This window comes from Xyrauchen texanus, chromosome 40 (genome assembly GCF_025860055.1).
Source record: "Xyrauchen texanus isolate HMW12.3.18 chromosome 40, RBS_HiC_50CHRs, whole genome shotgun sequence".
Classification (NCBI taxonomy): Eukaryota; Metazoa; Chordata; class Actinopteri; order Cypriniformes; family Catostomidae; genus Xyrauchen; species Xyrauchen texanus.
The window spans coordinates 30,894,389-30,919,018 of record NC_068315.1 but is presented as its reverse complement, the minus strand read 5'-3'; the positions used below and the strand labels follow the sequence as shown (position 1 = coordinate 30,919,018).

Sequence of the window (24,630 nt, the reverse complement as noted above, 5' to 3'; positions counted from 1 at the left end):
CTATCAAAACAAGGGGGGTGTGTAACTGACTGTGGTTTCCTGTATGTGAGTCGATTTAGAGTCTTATTCAAGCTTATTTCATGCTTGAGGAAACAAAAAAATGCTAAAACAATAACAGGAAAATAATGAATCACTGCAAAGAGCTATTGATTTAATCACCAAATATGAGAATAAGCCCTCTGTTGATTTTCAGAGGAGAGCTATGAGCCTATAAAGAACATTTCTCTCAGTTAATTATCGCAGATTTGTCCTGAAACACATCTCACTGGCAAGGAACAATATGGTAGACCTATAACTTTACTCTCAGAAAGACCTTAAGGGTTAGAATATTTTGAATCTGTAATATTCACCTCTTCTCTTCCTCTTAATCTACTAATGAGTAGGATGATAAAATATTACAAAAGAGCAGGACAATGTTTCTTCTGCATAGTGTGTCGAGAAACTGTAAATATGAAGAGGCCTGCAATTATGCACATTATAAAGTGACTCTCATAGCAAAGAATGAAGAATGGTTAGATTTCAAGATGTTTTCTGCTTCGAAGTCATAATAGTGCTTCTGAGGATCTCATTATTTCAAGTTATCGTTAGGCTATCATTTAAAAAAAAATTTTAAAGAAGAAATGATTGAGAATTTACCCTACGACGAGCAGGGTGATCTACTTTAAGCTACAGATATTACAGAGTGTGTTATGTTCGTATTGCTATAGAGGCCTACCTTGAAAATATTATAAACTGGGTTATTAGCTGAAAATGAGAGTTCTCTTTACCCCCTAATTGTAGGAACACATCAAAGCCGTTTAAGAACATTTGGTTAATTAAGGGCATTTGTGAGTGTCAAACTGGAATGTAGGGGCATATATGCACCATACTGCCCTCTTTCCATTTCATATGCCATAACCCCAAGCTTAAAGTCAGTGAAGCTTTAATGGCATGGTTAGAAGCTAGAACACAAATTGGCTAAATTCTATAATGCAATGAATTTAGACAATAATATGCTCTCGCAACAATTCATACGTCTCTCTGACTATTATCATTACATCCAGGGCCGGCCCATCCTACAGGCGAAATAAGCGGCCACCTAGGGCCCCGATGTACACGAGGGGGCCCTGCGAAGGCGCTAACAGGTGCAAATAAAAATAAACAAATTATAAGATTAAGAAACATTGATGACTTTTATTTTGAAATTCTCCGCAGTCCTGAGATTCCATTCGCGCGCACACAGGAGAGGACTTTTCATTCAACATACATATCACAATGATGGTGAAAACTAAAATATAAAGTATAAAATGAGCTCTGAATTATCATTAAAAGAAAAATAACTGAAAATTACAAGAAATAAAATCAGCAAGAAGTAAAGCTAAACAGTACACCAATCTGCATCATACAGTATATTATTATACATCATACATAACCCAAAGCATTGCTGGAAAATGCAGCTCGGCTACTTTTCACAGTATTATCAGACACAAATCACACACCTTGCTGAATAATGTGCATGCCTGACAGAAACGCAGGAAATAAGTTATGAAAAATATTTGAGACTTTGAGGTTTACTTTGTGTGACAAATCTTTAGGGTTTTTCACATTTTCTCAAGAATAATCTGCTGGGGGAGGAGTCACTGCAGATTTAAAGACACAAATAATAATAATAATTATTATAAGTAATTGTAAGCAATTAATCTGGAAATTCTCTGCTCCCTAAATGGTAGGCTATGTGTATGTTCTTTACATTTGTTTACAAATATGTTAATAGTCTACAATTAAAAACGAAGCATCTAATAAGAACAGAACGGTAAAAGCTGATGACGAGTATTTTTAAGATTTATAAATATTTTGTATTTTATTTTCTAGCTCTTTAAAAAAAATTATATATATATAGATCAGTGGCTAGAACGCTACAAAAAAAAAAAAAAAAAAAGAAAAAAGAAAAAAAAAAAAGGCTAAAAAGAGGGCAGCCTACTTTGCTGAACCCGAGATGCTGCAAAAGCGTTAAGCGTTTTCGCTATTTGGATCAATCACAAATATGTAGGCTAATTTTAAACTAAACAATTGAATATTTGACAAATTTACCGACTGTTTCAATTATTTACTGCAATTTCCATATATTCTTTATTGATGCATAAATTAAAAATAAATAAATAAAATCAAAGTAAAAAAGTTAATGGTAAAATTAATGTTTAGGATAGACGTGCGACCAGCACAGTCATATCGGCCGTTTTCACGATGTGTGTGTGGGATGTTGAAGTATAATGGAAGAGAGACTTGTTTCCAGAGGTGAACCTCTGTGCCCTGAATACACATACTGTATATAGGCTACACACTCAAGCCATTATTCCGACAGTCATATCTCAGGCACAAGTCGAGTAGATACTTGACTAGATATCAACCACTGACATGTTCTGTGATTGGGACACTGTCTTGAATGATCTAAGCGCACGCACAGACAATTTCTAAACAGCTTTGCTTGATTTTTATTATTTAAAATGTGGGGTTTTCTATGCCGTACTTTGCTAAGTTCCTACCCTGATGGCAAAAGCACAAAATTCAGAAGGTATCTGGAGTTTTGGGAACATTTACTGACATTAGCAATACCGTTATTTTCAAAGGGAGTCTAGCCTGCTGTATGATATGCATCATTTATCCATTAGCTGCAGTACATTTTACATGCTTAATCTACTTAAATAACCATAACTGTCAACTTTGTGACATTTACTTGATTATTATACGCTAAATGTGCTTTAAATGTGTTTTGTAAAATACTTTTATAAATATCTCGACTCTGTTATAGGCTCAAATTTCGACGTCAGCTCTGTCCTCCCCCGTGTCTCTTACTAAGAGAAGTTTCTAAACCCACGGGGGGAATTCACTTTTATCATCGTATAATTTGGTCGCATCTTTAAACCTCATAGCGGAAAGCATATCTATTTAGGTAGGCTATACATGCATTTACATTTGGAAAATTTTAGTCGCTGAAGTTTTGGAAGTGTACCGTTGAATCAAATAGCTAATAGCTATTCGATGTATATAACTTGACATAGAGAGAAAAAAATCAAGGTACGTGAACAAAATTTGCTGACTCTGAAATTCTCATGCATGCACCTTGAAATTGTTAACAACAAACCACAAGAACGCAACGACACATGAATATAAGCTATATCAATAATAATGATAATAATAATAATAATAACATGATATGGGCTACCGCGATATTAATCATAAAATAATATATTTTTAGCATCATTCTAAGTATAGGACATCATTACTAAAAACGTTTCTCTCTTTCCAAAAACATGGTGTCTATTTAAATAGATGTGGCGCACTTTCCGACAGTGCCACTGAACCAAAGGTAGAAATTCCGTGATTGGGTCTCTCATTTGTTTGTGGTTTTCTGATGCTGGTTGAGCGGCGTCTCCTTGCTCGGCAACACTAGCGAGTTTCCGATACTCAATTTCCGGATAAGCTCCATAAATGGACGAAATGGGTGTTGCTGTTTATCGGATAAACCCATGTATGGCGTGAAAATGAACCGGAATCTCTAACTGAGAATGATGCGTTGCAGCAAACCAGTAGATTATTTACATAGAATGCAACACTTTTCACCAAATTCATGAATACACTTAGCTTAATATTGGCTTAAGAAATATTTTAAAATAGTTGGCGATTTACCATGTTCGATTTTCCTAGGAGCAAAATGCTTTTTAAGCAAAATCGGCTTGTGCAGAAAGGATTCTCCATTGACAAACGTTACCTCCACACGTCACTTCATCTAGACCAATCAGATCGCGCAGCGCTACTTTTCTTTTACCATCCAGTCCTTTTATGGCCAGTGACGTCACGGCACATTGATAGGCTCCCCATAAATACATACTACAACAAGCAGCTCCACAAGGATCTGTCATTCAAGATCACAGAGCAGCCAGATGGTATCACAGTGAACGCCATACTCGCAGAGTTCAGTGACAGCTTTCCACATGTAACGTTTAGAGAGTTGTGAGAAGCAGTGTTCGTTCGCACAGGCACAGCATTTTACACGTTGTGAACATCTAAGCGAGTGGTTCCGTAAACGACTGAATGATGACAGCAAAAACTTTGGAAAAAGTCCCCGTAACTCTTGGCGGCTTCGTGCACCCTCTGTCCGAAAGCATCTACTCAGTGGACGAGATCTCATCATTGCCTGCCTCTGTGACTATATTTCCAAATGGTGATTTGGGAGGACATTACGAGCAGATCAACGGGATTTCGGGAGGTAAGAACAGCCAAAGGCACGCATCTCACCTGCTTTCGTACTCACGTGCTTAGTGCTCTTAAATGTTGAGCGTGTTTAGGCTATACTGTAACTGAGTTATCACGCACATCTAAGGGTATTCAAAGGGAATGCAAAACATGAATATGAGCTCATACAGCTTTTCTATATAAGTGCGTAAAGGTGAATTTCTGGGCACTCGCTGCAAATCGCATGACGTTAAGTGGCTTCTGGGCTCTTTCTAACCCATATTTTTGTCTGATTCTTTCTGCAGATGGCTTGATCAGCGGGGACATGAGCACAGATAAGCGTTCTCTCGACTTGTCCTATTCCAGCAGCTTCGCGCAACCAGCTGGCCCTCGCAACCAAACTTTCACCTATATGGGCAAGTTTTCCATCGACTCCCAGTACCCAGGAAACTGGAACCCAGAGGGAGTGATTAACATCGTGAGCGCGGGGATCCTGGGCATGACCCAGCCATCCTCAGCATCCTCGTCACCTGCATCCTCAGTCTCCCCGAATCACTTCGCCAGCACTCTCAACTGCACCATGGCACAGAACCAGTCCGACATGGAGCACATCTACTCTCCTCCACCACCCTACTCTGGATGTGGAGAGGTCTATCAAGACCCATCCGCTTTCCTCTCGACGTCCACTTGTCCGATCTCCTATCCCCCGCCATCCTACTCATCCCCCAAACCAAACACAGACTCCGGGCTCTTCCCCATCATCCCGGACTACGCCAGCTTTTTTCAACCTCCATGCCAGAGGGACATGCAGTCCATGCCCGACCGCAAACCGTTCTCCTGCCCGCTGGAGTCTTTCAGAGTTCCTCCACCCTTAACACCACTGAACACTATCAGGAACTTCACACTGGGGGGACCGGTGTCTGATGGACCCAGGATACCCACAGCCTACAGCCCGCAAAATTTGCCCCTCAGGCCCATTCTGCGCCCGAGGAAATACCCCAACAGACCCAGCAAGACGCCCGTCCACGAGCGCCCCTACCCCTGCCCGGCAGAGGGCTGCGACAGGCGCTTCTCCAGATCGGACGAGCTCACCAGACACATCCGCATCCACACCGGCCACAAACCCTTCCAGTGTCGGATATGCATGCGGAACTTTAGTCGCAGCGACCACCTGACGACCCACATCCGCACGCACACCGGCGAAAAACCGTTCGCGTGCGACTTTTGTGGGAGAAAGTTCGCGCGGAGCGACGAAAGAAAGAGACACACCAAAATCCACCTGCGACAGAAAGAGAGAAAGTCCTTATCATCTTCTAGCTCAGAGCGCAACATCACCATGGGCACATCCGCGGGCATCTGCTCGTCCAGTTCAAGCCAGTAAATTTTCAACTGGACTGTGCAATATCCAACACTATGTAGGCAATAGCTAATGAAAATAATCATGCACCACTCGTAATATATTAAAACTGGATGAACTGACTGAAATCAAACCACAGTGACAAAAGGACACATTCATTGCGCGCACTTTAAAGATGTGGTGGTGCGTTGCTCTTCCTCTCTTATATATATATTTTGATTGTTTTGTTTTTTTGCCACAGTCGCATGCTGACTGAAAAAACGCACTTTGTTTCAATATTTAGGACAATTAATTTAATAAAAAGAAATTAACCTTAAACAGCACGTGGGAGGAAAGTTGAAAAAAAGTGGGGTGCTTAAACTCGAATAGAGGTGTTGTGAATGATTTGCATCTGAAAAGTCAGTTTAATCCTAATTTCAGCTAAACTAATGTGTTATTTGACAAGAAGGTTCTAACATCACCCTTTTCTCCCATTGTCGTGCCTTTCGTCCGTTCATCTTGTACATAAACCGAGCTTTGAATTAAATTGTACATTATCCTTTAATATGAAAGTTTTCCAACATATATTTTTGTACAAGTTGTTTCGTGTCATAAGTGTTGCATTGTGGTTAAAACAAGGAATGTAAATATTTGATCTCATAGCGACTTGACGTTTGTTCTGTGGTTGTTCTGACTGATATCAATGTATGTGTAATGACATTACTAACGCAGGTCAACAATGTCCAAACTACTTTGTCAACATGAATATAATAAACAACACATGGATTGTGAACTTTTGTTGTAGACTGCATCTGTTTTTTTATTACACATAAAAAAATGTGTAAAAGGAAAAACTGTATAGGGGCATTCCCGATTAGGCATCACTGAGCTCTGACTCATGATCTCACAAGGGCCATCACCCACGCACTTTGTTTACAATTGCAGAAAGGGTGTGAATATTTACACCATTTGTTTAATATAGGTTAACACACACACTGTCCTTATACAAACAAATAAATACATAAAAATTATTAAAAAATAGTTAAGGGGTTGTAAAAAAAATTAGCATTTTAATAAAACTTTCAAGCAATCAAAAATGATTAAATTCGTGAATTTCAATAAATTAACTTTATTTGATGCAAAACAATATGTAATGAACACTTCTTTCAGTGTCTATGGTATACAAATCGTGGTTGAACATATTAACCAACCTGTATTTACATCAGTAAACCATATTGTTGGTGGCATTAAAACTTTGGAACAGCCTATGTCACTGTCTGACATGTACATTTAAAGCCATGGTTTCTTTGTAATTAAACAAGATATTTTACATTAAGGGACAGGAAACATGGCAGTTTCAATAGCATTTCTAAAAACTGAAAGCAATTTCTGAACAACCCAAAATTAAAAAGTGGGCAAGTGATAAAAATCTGCCTCTTTTTTAACCTTGTATTCAATAAAGGTGCTTTATATTCATAAATGAAAAATTGAGGTGCTGCAGAGTGCATATCCACTTTATATATGCTACTACTGAGCAACTCGCAAAAAAATCAGCACAATCACAAATTTATCAGTTGCATCCGTAGTGATTTTTTTTTTCTGTTCAATTGACAGAGCAAGGTCTATAAACATAAGTCTTGTATAGGAAAGGACGTGATCTAACGTGATGAAATGATCAAAGAATCTATTCCGTTATTACCTTTAGGATTGCAACACAAGTCTGCCTCCTACGTTTATGTTTCAGACATATATTTACCTATGTGTGGGAAACATGAGACCACATTAGACATTAATATGTCTGGATATGTCTTCAGATATTCACATTGAAAGTCTGATTTTAAAGGGATTTCACTCTATATGACAGATAACAGCCGGGCAAAAGAACACACCCATTCCTGACTAATAGAAACTTCATAAAACAAAGCAAAAGCAAGTAATTTCACGCTTTTGTCCTGTCAATTAATTACTGAATGTTTCTTGAATTCAGTGTATAACAACCTACAACAGATAACATGGGCCAAGTAAATCATTATAAGGAATCAAACTTTGAGAGCTTTGTTGCATACTTTGACAAATGTTATAATGCAGTTTAAACTTCAAATAAAGAACTGGAGAAAAGTAATAAGATTATGAAATAATTTAAGAATAGCTTTATGTACACTTTGCATATGAAGTGCCAAAAGTGCAAGTTACACTAAGGCAACACAATTGACACACAATAAGACTCAATACGTTAACATTGGCTAATGCGTCAGCCTACCATGAACTAACAATGAACTATTTCATAAGCATTTATTAATCTTGGTTAATGTTAATTTATAACTGCACTATTTTTCATTCTTAGGTCATAATGCATTAAAAGCGCCATTTAAAAAAACATACTTGAAAAATGTATTATTAGGTATAAAGTAACATTAACAAGACTAAATATTGCTGAAAACTTAATGTTCATTGAAAGTTCATGTTAACTAATGTCACTTTTGCATTTGTAACACAGATTAAAGTAATTTAAACCCCAAAATATAAACAGTACCATAATTATAACTGTCTGTGTACATGGTGTTTTAAAATAAATTAAACATATGTATATAAGACACTGCCTGGCCAAAACAAAAGTGTTACCATTTGGATTTAAGGCTGTGCTATGATCTGGGGTTGCTTCAGTTGCACTGGACTATGCTCAACAATCCTATGCTGCAATACAATTAAGTCAGCTGACTACCTGAATGTACTGAATGACCAGGTTATCCCATCAATTGATTTTTCTTCCCTAACAGCACAGGCATATTCCAGGAAGACAATGGCAAGATTAATTGGCTCAAAGTGTGAAAGAGTGGTTCAGGGAGCATGTGGAATCATTTTCACACATGAATGAACCACCACAGACTCCTGACCTTAACACCATTGAAAGTCTTTGGGATGTGCTGGAGAAGACTTTACAGAGTGGTTCGGCTTTTATACCACCTTTAGCTTTGATTACGGCATGCATTCGTCTTGGCATTGTTTCAACAACCTTATGCATCGTCACAACATTTATTTCCATCCAGATTTGCATTAATTTTGGCCGAGATCTTGTATTGACGACAGGAGAGTCGAACCACTCTGTAAAGTCTCCTCCAGCACATCCCAAAGACTTTCAATGGGGTTAAAAACAGGACTCTGTGGTGGCCAATTCATGTGTGAAAATGATTCCTCATTCTCTCTGAACCACTTTCACATTTTTAGCCCAATGAATCTTGGCATTCTGGTCCTAGAATATGCCTGTGACATCAGGGAAGAAAAAAAATCCATTGATGGGATAACCTGGTCATTCAGTACATTCGGTGACTCAGCTGACTTCATTTTATTGCAGCCTTACATTGCTGAGCATAGACCAGGCCAACTGAAGCAACCCCAGATCATAACCATTATTTAAATCCAAAAGGCGACTTTTTTCTTTTGGCCAGGCAGTATATACACTATATGAAGTGTGCACTTCAAGAGTACATGCTTTTCATTATTCACAAGCAAGGCCACAATGAGAACATGCAGCCTATGAGGCACATACAGTGTAAAAAAAAGCTGGTGTGGAACAGACATTACAATCATGTAGGGATGTAGTTCGGTCCCCAAATATCAAGCATATTTTAACAGAGCCGAGAAGGCATAGGCTATATTAGGTCCACTCCAGTGTGCATGTCTCTACACAGAAACTTCAGGCCCAGGATACAGCTCTCCACCACACCAAAAATCATCCGGTTGGGGAATCTCTAAAAGCCATGTTTCATTTTCATCACTTTGCTCTGACTTTTTCTCAGCAGTCTGTAAAACTTTGTAGTAGTGACAGTCTCTCCCATCATCAGGGTCATATGGTGGTGCCAATATATCAAGGAAAGCAGCCGGTCCATCAACTGCATCAATTTCATGAAGGTTGTCTTTGAGTGGGGTCAAGATACAAGGGCCACTCTGTTCAGAATACTGTCCCGAAGACCTCAGCATGGCTCTCCTCACATCATCGCCCTGGAAAGGCTTAAAGTGCCCCTCACTTTCACTCTCAACCCCATCAGCTTTATCCAACTTGTCATAACACCTTATATTGACTTTGCCATATAGAACCTTCAATATGCCATTCATCCCAGGATGGTCATGTAGAGGTATGGAAGCCCCTGCCTTAAGCAGAAACACTCCCATGCTGAATACATCAGTCTCACAGATGTGCATGTATGTGACTGGAGGGAAAGCAGGCGACTGATGGGAGGATACGGAGACTTTCTTCGGTGGCGCAATCTTCAAATCCGCAGCACTGATCTCGGACAGTAGGGTGACCAGACCTGCTTGCTGGTCTAACAGCACCTTATTGTCCCCAAAGCCGGAGGAAGTGCCGTTTTTGAACGTCAGACAAGCCTGGCTCACGATCCTCTGGATCAGCGAGGTCTTGTTAATCCTCGGCATGTTTAATATGAGAAAAACGGACCGTAATTTTCCTTGAGCGACTGAGATGAAAAAAGCTGTTAAATCGGACGTGAAGGTCTCGTTTAAACGATATGAACCAGTGGAATCTATTTATGATAAAGTTACTGATAAAAAAAATTTAATGGTAGAAGAAACATTCATTTTAGCGTCTGGATCAAATACAACAACCCGCGTCTCCAACACTCCATTCATGGCTATCAGAGCTTCATATCGCAGCTACTGCGCATGCGTAAACCGAGGCACCATGATGGGACTTGTAGTTCTTTTGCATTTGAAAATGAGGAATGAAGCCTCATAGTAACATGCTAATATGTGAACAGATTATGACTTGCCATATCAATACACTCTGTCTGAAATAAAGGCATTTTGGAAACCTGCTGACAGTTTCGTAATAGCACAATGTAGTTTAGTAACTGTAGGCTACTACAATATCCAGCAATCCCCTCACATTTGTCCCTCTCTAGTGTATGAGGGGTGGGAGGACCACTTGGGCCATTCAACTTTGTCCCTTCCCCCATCGCCTCTTTGGACTACAATAACACATCAACACCCCACCAAGATCAACACTGCATTTAATTTATTATGCACAGGGCAGTTATTTAAAGTAAATTGCTCCTTAAACCAACGGAGTAGAGTATACAGCCTATTTGCAATTAACACTTTTTCATATGCAATAAATATAAATAACTATTAAAACTTAAAGTAAATGAACATTTGGAAAATTGTAATCATATTACTTTACTGATTACTTTATCAAAAAATGTATGACATTACTTATTACTTTACATTTAAGTTACTTTCTGAAACACTTGTCACTGATAAGTTTTTGCTTTTTTTGATCAACACATTCAAAATACTGTCTTCACGTTCTTGTTCTTTGTCGCTCTCAAGTCATACACTCAGCACCACACGTTTCTCCTGTACAATGGCTTACTGTATTAGGGAGCGTATGACATTCCACGGTCACAGACATGCAATCCGATGTACATATGACCACAATTCATGTTTTAAAATCGACATAAATAATATGTTTAGAAATGTGTAACCCAAGTCATGTACTTAAAAGTAATTAATGTATTTGAAAGTCAGTAACTGTAATCTGATTCACTTGTTTTCCTCTTTTGTAAGTCGCTTTGGATAAAAGCGTCTGCCAAATGAATAAATGTAAATTTAATCTAGAATTTTAAATGTAACGTATTACACTACCTTTGATTACAGTAACTAATTACTTTGTAATCAGGTTACACCCAACACTGCATACCCTGATAAGCCTAATAAGTTGTCTTTACTCAAACGGTTGAGTAAACACGTTCCCTCAGTCTCCAAAACTTGTTTAATTAATTTTACTTGTTCATATAGAATGAACTTAACTATTTAAGTTTAGGTAACTAGATGCAAGTAGACTTAACTCAGATTTGCCATTTAACTATTGCGGTTTCTACTCCTACCCGGAGTCTCAGGTCTTTAGATCAGATGTTATTAGTTGTTCCCCGTACTCATTTTAAAACTAGAGGGGACCAGTCTTTCCAGGCAGTCGCTCCCAGGCTGTGGAATGCTTTGCCTCTTGTTTTACGTTGCGTGAACTCAGTTGATTCTTTTAAAAAACAACTGAAGACTTTGCTCTTCAAGCAGGCTTTTGGTTAGTCGAGGGGTTTCTTTTATGGTTGTTTGGCGTGTTTGTGGTTTGTATTTTGGGGAATGTATTTAAATTGTTCTTGTATTACATTTTACTGTGAAGCACTTTGTGATGTTTATCTGTGAAAAGTGCTATATAAATAAATTTTACTTACTTACATAATAATTTTTTGTTGAATTGACTCAATAACAAAGCTCAAATAAAGACAAATATTACTGATACTGGGTCAATTATTAAATTATCTTAATTTTCCACAGAAACACATTTATACCTGCACTTCATTTGGACATGCTCCATGAAGATAGTGATAGTAAGAACACACTATCATGGGACACAGATCACCCTAATGGTGTCACTGAAACAACTAAATTAACAACATAATTAATACATCAAAAGAGCTAAAACCTCTATGAATTCTTAATTTCAAATATTTAAAGGCCCCCTAAAGTTCCCTTTGACCAAGTAAACATGATTAAATAATTCAAGTGCAAGGGATCATGGGTATTCCCCATATCCTCAATTTTGAGTTATAAACACTTAAAATCAATAGATTTGTTTTACAATAACTAAATTCAATGAACACAGATATTTGTGTTGTGAGCCCAAACTTGATGTTTCATGTCATTTTTAATTAAGAAAACTAAATTTTTATAGTAATGACAACATTAGGGTTTACAGTGTACAAATATCATGTCTTTATTTGGGTAAAATATGTGATACTCTTTTTTTGTCCAGATGTATTAATTTGTCCAAAATGCATTAAGCATGTAATACATTTTCTTTAATTTCATTTTCAATTTATTTCTGAATTAATATTAATTTGTATTATATTTGTGGAGCATAAAGTAAAAAATTTGTAGGTGGTGTAACCATAATGAGATTGTGAAAAGTGCCTGTGTATCTCAGTGAGTAAAGACGCTGACTACCACCCCTGGAGTCACGAGTTTGAATCCAGGGCGTGCTGAGTGACTCTAGCAAGGACTCCTAAGCAATCAAATTATCCCTGTTGCTAGGGAGGGTAGAGTCACATGGGGTAACCTCCTCGTGGTCACTATAATGTGGTTCTCGGTGGGGTGTGTGGTGAGTTGTGCGTAGATGGAGCAGAGAAGAGCGTGAAGCCTCCACACGCGCTATGTCTCCGCGCTAACGCGCTCAACAAGCCACATGATAGGATGCGTGGACTGATGGTCTATCCTCCACCACCCGGATTGAGGCGAGCCACTATGCCACCATGAGGACTAAGAGCGCATTGGGAATTGAGCATGCCAAATTGGGGAGAAATAGGGGAGAATTTTTTTTTTATTAATATTTTTAAATCTTCCTCTGTCAAATCCAAATCAGTGGCATAATTAACATGTTGTAAGTCATTTTTAGTTGTTATGTGACAAAAACACATAAAAGAGGAAATTATATCACAGAGAGGACCCATGTATGGGTGTCAAGATCATTAAGTGTCTTAGTATCAGATAAGATCAGATCATTTGTGATGGCTTTTCATGGCATGGCAAGGTTAGCTAAGATTCTCATTTGTCAAACCCAAAATCCCCAAGAAAGTTTAATATTCATGGTATTTTTGAAAACCGCTTCCTCGAAATGTTTTCAAAACCTTTTTGAAAAAAATTATTACATTTAAACACTCACATCATGTATTTAATATGTTAGAAAAATGACAGGTAACACCTGTTATTAAATCAAAACTTTTGAATAAAATTATATAAGAGTTTTTCCAAAGCTGAAAGTAACCAACATGAATACAAATGTTACATTTCTAGGAACTTGTCACATGCATTGTTTAAAAAGATGTTTGACAGACAAATAAGGACATATCTGTTAGCTGTTACTGACCCATTCAAATTCTTCATGAAAGTGATGTAGTAATAATTCTCAGTGTACATCCTCTTTAACTAAACACTTTACACCTTAGTTATCAAAGCTGGTCATTCATTCTATTTTGTCAGACTGGTGTTGTTAACAAGAGGACCGGAAGCATGCATGGACCGAGCGCAGCTTTGAGTCAGTGAAGTGTATACTCAGGACATTTGTGCCTTTGTGCATGAGCACCACAAAGACCCTCCTCTTGAGAAATAATGAGAGCTGCTCATTTACTCAGAAAGTAGACACATCTACCTCTTCCGTTTAATTCAATTATAGCCTTTCTTAGCGGCCAGGATGTGGTCATCAGACACGGAGACATAAGGGAGATATGTTCACCATTTTTGAAGGTCTTTGAATAAAAGCTCAGATAGGTTGGTATACTGTATGTGTATCAGTGGAGTTTAATCAATTGAATTCCCCATTTAAAGGAACGTTCTGGGTTCAATACAAGTTAAGCTCAATCGACAACATTTGTGGTGTAATGTTGATTACCATAAAAATGATTTTGACTAATCTGGGTTACAGTAAGCACTTTCAATGGAAGTGAATGGGGAACAATTTTTGAACATTAAAATACTTACTTTTACAAAATGATGGCCACAAGTTGTAAACAATATGCATGTAAACATGTGGTATTAGTGTGTACTAAGAATTTAGTGTGAATAAATCACTTACTGACCTTTTCTATGTAAAGTTTTAGCCAATTTTACAACTTCGTTGCCATGGTGATGTAATGTCAACAAACCCTAAAATGACTGTAAAAATTACAATTTAAACAAGTTTACACCTCAAATAATACAAGAATTTTAACAGAAGAATTAAAGTGCATTTATAAAATGATAAGCTTCACATTTCTGTGTTTAAGCCCTCCAAAAAAATTGGCCACATTCACTTTCATTGTAAGTGCCTCAGTATAACCTTGATATTTGCTTTTTTTAAAGAAAAGGAGGGATGAGTCAAAATAAATTTTTGTGGTAATCATCATTATGCCACAAATGCTGTCGACTGAACTTAACTTGTATTGACTGCTAAAAGTGATATTTTAGTGATATACGTAGATTTCTCTTTTTAAATGTCTTGATTTGTTTCATTTAAAGCAGAGGGATTTTGCACTAAGTGTAAATAGCATCTGCCACACAGCGCAGCTATAAACTTTATTCCCAGCACCGCCGTGAGGTATAGATGTACTGTACAGTGTCTTAAAGTTTTAAGTGTTTTTGATCGTTCCGCATACAAAACATTGAAAAAATATATTTAAAAAACATTCAGTAGAAAAAACCCCAGACAACATAAGTTGTGGAAAATCAGATGTGATGAAGGAGCATTTACAGATTTATACCATTCGTTCCAATGAAGAGATGGTAGTCTATCCCTTACATTGTCATTCCCATTAAAAATCAATAAGGTCTGTTGTGCTCTCCAAGAGTCTTGTAAAAACAGAAATTGAAGACAAACTGTGCCCCAAGTGTTGCTGCAGTGGTTTGGGGTGTAATGACAGTGTGGATGTGCTTTTTTCATGCAGATGACCCGGGTTCAAATCCGCCTTTTCTCACACTTTTATCCAGCCTGTTTCCTGTTTCCTGTCTCCTCTCCTTATATTTACTTTAAAACAGCTCATAATAATTAATAATAATAATAAAAAAAAGGGTTATTGCCTTGCAGTTAACATTGGGAAGTTGAGAGAAAAGTTTGATCCTGGTAAAAATGGTTTAACTATAATAATACTGTAGTAACCATGTTTTTTTTTGAAGGAACCAATAGTTTTAATGCAAACATCCATCCATCCATCCATCCATCCATCCATCCATCCATCCATCCATCCATCTTCAATTGCTTATCCGAAGTCGGGTCGCGGGGGCAGCAGCTCCAGCAGGGAGCCCCAAACTTCCCTATCCCAAGCCACATTAACCAGCTCTGACAGGAGGACCCTGAGGCATTCCCAGGCCGATATGATGTTAATATATACTACCGGTCAAAAGTTTTGAAACACTTGACTGAAATGTTTCTCACGATCTTAAAAATATTTTGATCTGAAGGCGTATGCTTATATGTTTGAAATTAGTTTTGTAGACAAAAATATAATTGTGCCACCATATTAAATTATTTTATTACAAAACTAAAAGTTTTATTTAAAAAACGTTTTTGATATTGATGACTTGGACCTAATAATAAAGAACAGCAGCCACTAAGTGCCCAACATAGATGGGAACTCCTTCAATACTGTTTAAAAAGCATCCCAGGGTGATACCTCAAGAAGTTGTTTGAGAATATATCAGGTAAATTCTACAAATTATCTGCAAATTCTAGGTAAATGGTGACAACTTTGAAGATGCTAAAATATAACACCGTTTAATTTATTTTGGATTTTGTTTAGTCACAACATAATTCCCATAATTCCATTTGTGTTATAAAACAATATATATTTTGCAGTTGTTAGTTACAGTATGTGGTTTTGATTTTCAAGATTGGGGTCAAAATATCAAAACATTTGAGTCAATTTCAAAAATTAATCTCATTTCCACTCCAAATGGTATGAATCAACAAAGACTTCAGATACAACTTCAGCTCATAAATGGTCAATGTTGCTCTGTTTAGAGAAAGTCCTTTTGTGGGCAAAGCTTACATATTTCTCTTACAATCCCTTACTGTTATAAATAATTCTGAAGACTTGTATGTGTACGTTAGCTCAGAATAAGCAAGTTTTTCCAATCGAGATGCAATCGTTTTCAGCAGATAATGTCAGGGGCAGATAAAGGCAACATTATTTGCAGATGATTAAAATGTGCATGACTAACATTGCATAGAGGTCAAACAGAATGGAGTTCATGCATCTCTTGTAATTCCAGCCAAGAATCCTGAATGAGCAGAGCAAAGGACAAAAAGACTTTCTACTTGTTCAGACATCTTGTGGTGAACGTTCCCATTGTTGTGCTCAATCTGCAGTCTGTTCTGTTATGATTGTTGGTACATGCATGCCTTTGTCAGTGGTGAGGTCTTTATTCCTTCACAAATGAGACTCCATTGATTTCTTGAGGATACTGAAGCAATTACTGTTTTCAGATATGTGAGCAATTCCCTGGGATTATACATATTCATGCTTTAGATTTTCGGAACATATCTGCATGGTTAAGAGGCAAAGGCCAATGAAAATGTTGTTGTTCTTGACATGAAGAAGGGTCACTCCTGTTACATGCATTGGTTTGATTTTCCGTCCATTCTGTGAATGAGGGGTTGTCATACAGGCGGCACATGCGTAAGCTGTCTTCGTCATCACTTCATTACATTCCAGCTACACAGCTGATTCACAAGCACACAATCTGAACATGTTTTCACAAGTGTGACACATTTACACCAACCCCAGTGCAACATGTAATATCATGAAGCAACATATGGTGAATAACTGGCCATACATATAATGTTTTTGTCAATTAGTAAATGGGTAGTTGATGCATACATTTTTTTTTATTTATTTATTATTTATTAACATCTAGATTTTCTTTAAAATGTATACAAACGTAAAAGGGAATGTGTATTTTAGGTGCTGTAGCGTTTTGTGAAAGAAATATATTTTATAAGTAATAATATTTTATTAATATGAGGTAATAAAATGCATAATAATTATAAAATAATTAGCACAATGCTGTAAAAGAGTTTTAGATATAGTAAAGCATGCAGCATTTTATGCCAAATTCCATTTCATACCATGTCCTCAAAAAGTAATAATAATTTCACATTTGCAATTAGCATATTTGTGACATTCTATTGTTTTCTTGGCTTGTTATTTTTATATCTCAATGGTAAAGAATTGACTCAATACAGGGGTCATTAACTGTGCTAACTGCTGGCTGACTCTCAAGGGCCATTGACTGATTTTGAGGAGCTTTTGTGTGTTTTATGATTATTAAACTGATGAAACTGTCAAGCAAATGTACATTAATTGTTCTCACCCATTTTTGAAGTGAGATTCTTCTAAAGTCTTCTAGTCCCAATACATTCCAAAAGCATTTTACTCATTCTTTTATACAGTTATTCAAGCAGATTTAATTACCTCATTGATAGACTACATTTAAAAAAAGTAAGTTACACTGCAGGACCATAAAAATACAAAACAAAATGTGATTAAAAATGTTGGAAAATGTACACAGGTGACTGGTGAAAACAGAAGGTGTTTTTGAGTTTTTTACGTTTGTTCAAAACAGCACTCCAGCGCAGACTTCGACGAGAACTTTGTACCTATTGTTAAACACCTTCTTATTGCCTACTTCTTACTAGTTTACACCTTTTTTGTCCACATAATTAGTTGGTGTGACTCGGTGCTCCACCTAATTTGATGCTAACATCTTCAGGTGGTAGAGTGTGTTAGCCACTAATCTCAGGGTTGATTGTTCTATTCCCAGCCCACACGACTCCACATGCCAAAGTGTCCTTGGGCAAGACACTGAACCCCAAGTTGCTCCCAATGGCAGTCGAGTGCCTTGCATGGCAGTTCTGCCATCAATAGTGTGTGAGTGTGAGTGTGAATGGGTGAACGAGTTCACAGTGTAAAACCGCTAAGGTTAGAAAAGCGCTATATAGTGCAGACCATTTAGCAGTCAACATTATCATGAGTTGCCAATCTTTAATACACCCATCTTTGCAAACCCATCAATGTCTTTATTTAAAAAAGAAGTAAAAAATTACTTTTCATGATCAAGGACTTCTTACACAAAATTCATCATAAAATACAATAACAGAGGGTAATGAGTTCATATTATGACTATGATTAGCGTGTGAGCTTTTGCATTAGCTCTGTGAGTGTAGAATGTAAACATGACAAATTACACATTATATATTGCATTTATACTAGTGTAAATCATCATTGAGTTGTTAAAACAGCTTCTTCTACTGATCTCATGTGGATTTTATTTCTTAATATTCAGAACAGTTTGCATCTCATTTAAATGCTCCTTCAAATGGCTCTCCCAGCGGCATGGACGCTGTCCAAATGTTCGTAAACAGTATACTGTTGCTCAGCTGTTTTATCATCCTTTCTAGCTCTGAGCAAAGAAAAAAATACTTTTCCATGAGTGTTTCAGAGAATTAAGACACACTTTTTTTCTACACATTTATATAAATTGTAAGCTACTGTTAAGTCTTGATGTTTATAAAAAATGTGGGGACATGTGCTGCGCCAACAACGTATTTAACTCCTTGTTTGACAATTGAAATGAAAACACAAACTTGCATTAACAAGACTGTTTCATTTATTGTCAAGAAATGATGATATAAAACATAAAAGACATAAAAGAAAAAAGATGTCAAAAATATCCATCGCTGTTATCGTCTAAAATGAAACTATTTACCGAACCTGTGGGTTTTGAGCAACAGGTCCTGACAATAACAGTAACACACTATATCTCACTAAAGGTCTTTCACTGTCTTTCACGCTTGGTCTCTGACTTGAAACAGGCCTCAAATGCAATCTGAAGTTGAAAGGATGAGGACTGATGCTCTCTCTACTTGTCAACATATGAAAGACTTATCACTTACAGGATCACATAGCTCACACTAACACAAGGTGAATGATGTGACAGGCCTTGTGAAAAGTGGGGCCCACTAGGTCCTCTACGGAGTTTAGTTCAAAAATATAATTAAATGTTTAAAAAAAAAAAGACTGAATGGATTAAATGTATTAGGGTTAGGGTTACATGTATTATCTTAATTTTAAGGCCCAGGTGTACTTTGTTTTCCTGCACTTTGGATGCGTTGCCTTTCAAAGTATCCTTTTTGACCACGAATGAATCCAATCGTGTTCGACACATGCGCTCAACAACTGAATGTGATATTATTTTAATACAGTCAACAGCAGGCGCATGTACCGACTGGACTGTCCAGACAGTGCTGATGATGAAATGAATGTTGCTATAAATAAATTTTTTACTTTTACACGTTTTCTGGTAAAATGAACACTAGATGTGCTACAACAACTGTGTGTTTTATTCACTTTACAAATCCAAACTACAATGGACACAAATCCAGACTATTTTAGAAACTCATTTGTTTTACACTATTGCTAACACACTGCAATGTTATGATATCAAAACACTACAACTAGTATAACACATTATTTGAAAAATGACAAATTTTAATGCTTATATTAATAATAATAAATAAATTGATCAATTGTCACACATTATACATACATTTCTGCATATATACGGTGAAATTATTTATTTTTCACATATCCCAGCTAAGCTGGGGTCAGAGTGTAGGGTCAGCCATGATACAGCGCCCCTGGAGCAGATAGTGTCAAGGGCCTTGCTCAAGGGCCCAACAGTGTCTTGGTGGTGTTGGGGCTTGAACCCCCGACCTCTGGTCAGTAACCCAGAGCCTTAACCGCTGAGCCACTACTGCCTACTACTGTATATTATACTATATTACAAACCCAGCTACATTTACACACTTATTCCGATGTGATTAGCTTGCGTGGTATCTCATCTGATAGAGTCTTAGACTTTGGCCTCAAGCACAACCAAGCACACAAGCTGACACGAGAGACGAAATTGTCACAGAAGCTTCGTGAAATGACATGGTTGCTCCAGAAAAGGTGCTTTTCATGCCGCATTTGCTATCGGTTAGGTGTAGATGCTGGTTTAGGGCAGGGATGTCTGTTTTGTTACCTCTTATTTGCTTTTAGGACATTATTATTTAGGTTAAAGTTCAAGTTTTAGGTTATGGAGGTACACATTTAATCATTAAAACCTTCATCTAACATTCACCTTAAAACCTCGTCTGATTACAACAACATTTAGCTCACTTTTGGCACCCCCTGCAGGACATTTCACTGGGAAACTGCAGCAAAATGTGTAATGAAGCACATCATTTTGTTTTGCAAAAATGTACCATGGTCAAATAATGTTCATAAGATCAGGCAGTGAAATTTGCATCACGCATACTGTGCATGGAGCAATCAGCAATGTGGATATCCTAACAATACTTTGGCCTTTAGCCTTGATTGACCTTCTGTATGGCTTCAAATTCTTATCATTTTCTACTTTTATTGGGGGCCCACCAACAAATATTTTGTGTAGGACCCTTTATATTTAGTTAACCGTTAAACTTATTTTCATTAAACAATATCTAAATGACTGAAATTAGGCTGTTTTCCTAAAGATACCATTACAATAATAGGGGTACAAAGACAATACAAAACAGCACACAAAAATATCAAATGTTCTTACATGATTGTCATAACTGTCTTATTGCCATTTTTGTATAAAGCTATACTTAGGCTTGATTATCATAAATGTAATTAAATCATTTATATGTGGTTTAAAAAACTGCTCTGTTGCACTTATATCAGTGGAAAGTTATTTCATATATAGTTTAAGAAACAAATGTGTAAGAACCATACTGAAAGTATAATTGCAATTTTAAATACTATATTGCTTTGTGATATTAATGCATGTAATAACATGACAGCATTCGTCAGAGAATATTCATCTAGAGATGACAATATTATCTCTTATTATGTCCTCATTACAGATGCTCTGAGATTCTTAGAAGAGTGAAAAGTGGAGATATTGAGTCCTCTCTGAGGTAGACAAAATATAAACACCCCTCTTCTACCACAATGAGTCTGCACCTGCGTGAGTGCATCTATGGGATGTTTATGAATACGTGTTGATCCATCTGCATCAGTTCCGTCCAAGTGACGTTGCTCCCAATTCGCGTTCGTCATTGTTTGTTTACATTTAAAACACCAAACACTTGTATGTAGCATATGACAGAGGCAGTTATGTTGCCTTATTGCAGTGGCTTTTAACTGGTTTTTCTTCAGCATCCAGATTTGACTTGATATGGACATTAAGTGACAAGCCAGCACAGCACCAAAATTGTTTATCAAACAGAAATGTCCTAAAATCCAACATTGAAATAGGCCTATATTTATATTACCATGAACTGCATAGGCCCAAAATTATGCAAAATTATAAACATATTGTAGGTATAAACATAGGGGATAAATAGGAAAATTGACACTTTAAATAAAATATAGCACCAACAGCATAAGTGTGAGTTACCAGCCGAACAGACACTGGACCAATTGTTGTATTATATGCATTGAACACAGTTCAATAAAGTGTCATTTGACACACAGCCTTTGACATTAACAACATAAAATTTGAAAAGCATTATTTATACACTATAAATGTTTTACATTAATGTCCCCTTTGTTAAGAGTTTATAAAGAGCTTCATTACTGACTTATAAGTAATTTACAAATGCTATATGCAGTTATAACAACATGAATAATTCATGCAATACTTGCCAAATAGTGAGCATTTTAACTTTTGTTATACAAACTTAAAACACTTATTCATTCTTATTTAAAGAACTTTCATAAAGGAGGTATTTTGTCATTTGCTACAGTCCATCATGCATTCAAATTCATTACTGTAATGTCTTTACTCGCTTGTGTTGTCATTTGTCACATTGAAAGAATTATGCAACTCCAAATGTTGTCCCAAGTTACCTATTCCTAGTTCCCAGTTACCTAAAGTCCTCTGCATTCACAGCATAAATTATATAATAAAGCCTGATGGCCATTAAACCATTTTAAACTTTATATACATGGGTTCCCAATAAATTCTTCATATGAGTTTACTTTACTTTAAGGTACATTTTCATAGGTTATAGCTGAATTTTAATAGTTTATAATGCATTGGTAAATGAATTATTAGTCATTAATTAACCTTTTTAAAACCCCTTATAGAAGGGAATATTAATGTAGCGTTACCCCTTTTTATTTTTCTATTCTTAACATGCACAAGTATATGTTAGTTACATTCTAAAATTTACATTTAACATTGTTCCCTCTCCACGACCTTATCACAACAGACATGCAACACATTTTGGGTGGCGACCCACGAATTTGAATTTATTGAAAGTATAGTCCCTTGAGATGTAGCATCTCAAATTCGAGGGGATCCTAAAGACACAAGATACAAAATTATAAAACACATACAAACAAAACAGCATTACAAAATATACACTACAAATACACAAATACAGACAGCTCTCCCACCCACACCCACACCCACAGACCTCAGCTATTATACAAGATACTTAGTTACAAAGACCCAGCTAATACATCAGTTACATGTGCATAAAGACCAGCTGAAGCAGTTTGAGCAGTTTATCTTCAGGTTATTTGTGATACAAATAAACAAAAACAAAAAAAGTATTATATAGCATAATATCTACATAAACAGGTTGTTTTAAGTTGAAAAAAAATATAAAAATAAAGATGTCCTGAAGCAATGAAAAGAGGTAGTAGATCTCAAAAAAAAGAGGAAGATTATTCCAATCAGAAGGAGCTTTGTATTGAAATGAACGGCAACCGACTTCTTTGAAAATTAAACAAAGTAAAAGGGATATGAAGATCTACATGGGGTCAAAAACTGTTTCAAGTAGGAAGGACAAGTAAAATAAGCACATTTGAAAATGAACTGAACCCAGTGAAATTGCCGTCTAGATTTAAGTTGCAGTGAGTTCTCTATGGACACCGCAAAGCAAATCTACACAGAGAATAATATGCAACATTAAGGGGCCTAAAATACATGTCAGAGGTGTTTCATATACAATGTCAGCGTAATCAATAATAGGTCACTGTAAAAAATTGCTGTAAATCTACGGTCAAGTTCCTACAGCAATTTACTGTGATTCTTAAATGCAGTAGTTTGCTGTTAAAAATGTTGCATTCTGGGAGATCAAGAGCAGGCTCACTGTGAAGTGACTAAATAGCTGTTATATGCAAGGCATTAGGGGAAACATTTAAAATTGTGATATCATCTTGGTGAAAGCTATAGTGACATTTTGAACCGTATATTTTAACCCCACTCCGCAATGAAAATGTAAATAACAGTATAGCACTGCATTGTGGGTTATAATGGTGAAATACCCATAAGCCTTTGTGCTTGAATAAGTATGTATGCTTTGGCAATGCATTGGGGCTACAAAAAAAAATAAATAAAAAAAACATGTACAAAAGTTTTTATTCAGAATTAATAGAAGACTTGTTTTAATTAGTGTTGTTGTTTTGTTATCAATAGTTGTGTTTTATTTGAAGTCACCGTTATGGTGATTAGTGTTCTCTTGAGCTGGCACTTTGGACCATCATTATTATTATATTATGTCCTTCCAGCCAGTCAAATTTTGTTTAAGTAAAACACAAGATGTTGCACTGTGCTACATGGAAGACAAAACCTAAGGTCAGACTGAATATCTGATCCTACCTTGCAAATGGCGCTAAATGAGGCAATAGTGATGCATTACACATAAAAACATAAAAGCAAAAACTGTAAAGGTTGCTTCAGCAAAATGATATCAGCAAACTGAGTGTTTGGTGTTTTTGATGGATTTACAGCATAACTCGAATCATCATGACACACACAGAAATCAACTCTCGGCTTACAAAACTCAACAATTGTGAAAATTAACAAACATATTTTACGTAAAAAAGTAAAAGCTGAACATTACAATTCAAGTAACTTAGACTACAGGAAAAACAGCATAAAAATAAACCAGTAAATATTAAAAGTAAATTCTTCATGCCGCAGTGCATGCTGGGAACCTAGCTATTAATTTCAACAACTGTAGATAGTATGTAATTTGACAGCTATATGCGACTAAATTACAGTTGTATACTGTAACTGTAAAAACAGTATCTAGCTGTTAATTTCAACAACTGTAGATAGTATGTAATTTGACAGCTATATACGACTAAATTACAGTTGTATACTGTAACTGTAAAAACAGTATCTAGCTGTTAATTTCAACAACTGTAGATAGTATGTAATTTGACAGCTATATGCGACTAAATTACCGTGAATACTGTAACTGTAAAAACAGTATCTAGCTGTTAATTTCAACAACTGTAGATAGTATGTAATTTGACAGCTATATGCGACTAAATTACAGTTGTATACTGTAACTGTAAAAACAGTATCTAGCTGTTAATTTCAACAACTGTAGATAGTATGTAATTTGACAGCTATATGCGACTAATTTACCGTGAATACTGTAACTGTAAAAACAGTATCTAGCTGTTAATTTCAACAACTGTACATAGTATGTAATT

The 24,630-nt window shown here is 36.5% G+C and overlaps 2 protein-coding genes across 2 annotated transcripts; one reads left to right on the top strand and one right to left on the bottom strand.

The window, feature by feature from the left end:
• The first annotated feature begins 3,903 nt into the window (after positions 1–3,903).
• Positions 3,904–6,324, top strand: LOC127633757 (early growth response protein 2b-like). Its single transcript, XM_052113041.1, has 2 exons — positions 3,904–4,246; positions 4,518–6,324. The coding sequence occupies exons 1-2, from the start codon at positions 4,072–4,074 to the stop codon at positions 5,591–5,593; spliced, it is 1,251 nt and encodes a 416-aa protein (XP_051969001.1). The 5' UTR covers positions 3,904–4,071; the 3' UTR covers positions 5,594–6,324.
• A 2,497-nt stretch (positions 6,325–8,821) lies between these two features.
• On the bottom strand, positions 8,822–10,173 carry LOC127633760 (2-aminoethanethiol dioxygenase-like). The gene has a single exon (XM_052113044.1). It carries the CDS (start codon positions 9,977–9,979, stop codon positions 9,230–9,232), a length of 750 nt encoding a protein of 249 aa, XP_051969004.1. The 5' UTR covers positions 9,980–10,173; the 3' UTR covers positions 8,822–9,229.
• Between the last annotated feature and the right edge of the window lie 14,457 nt (positions 10,174–24,630).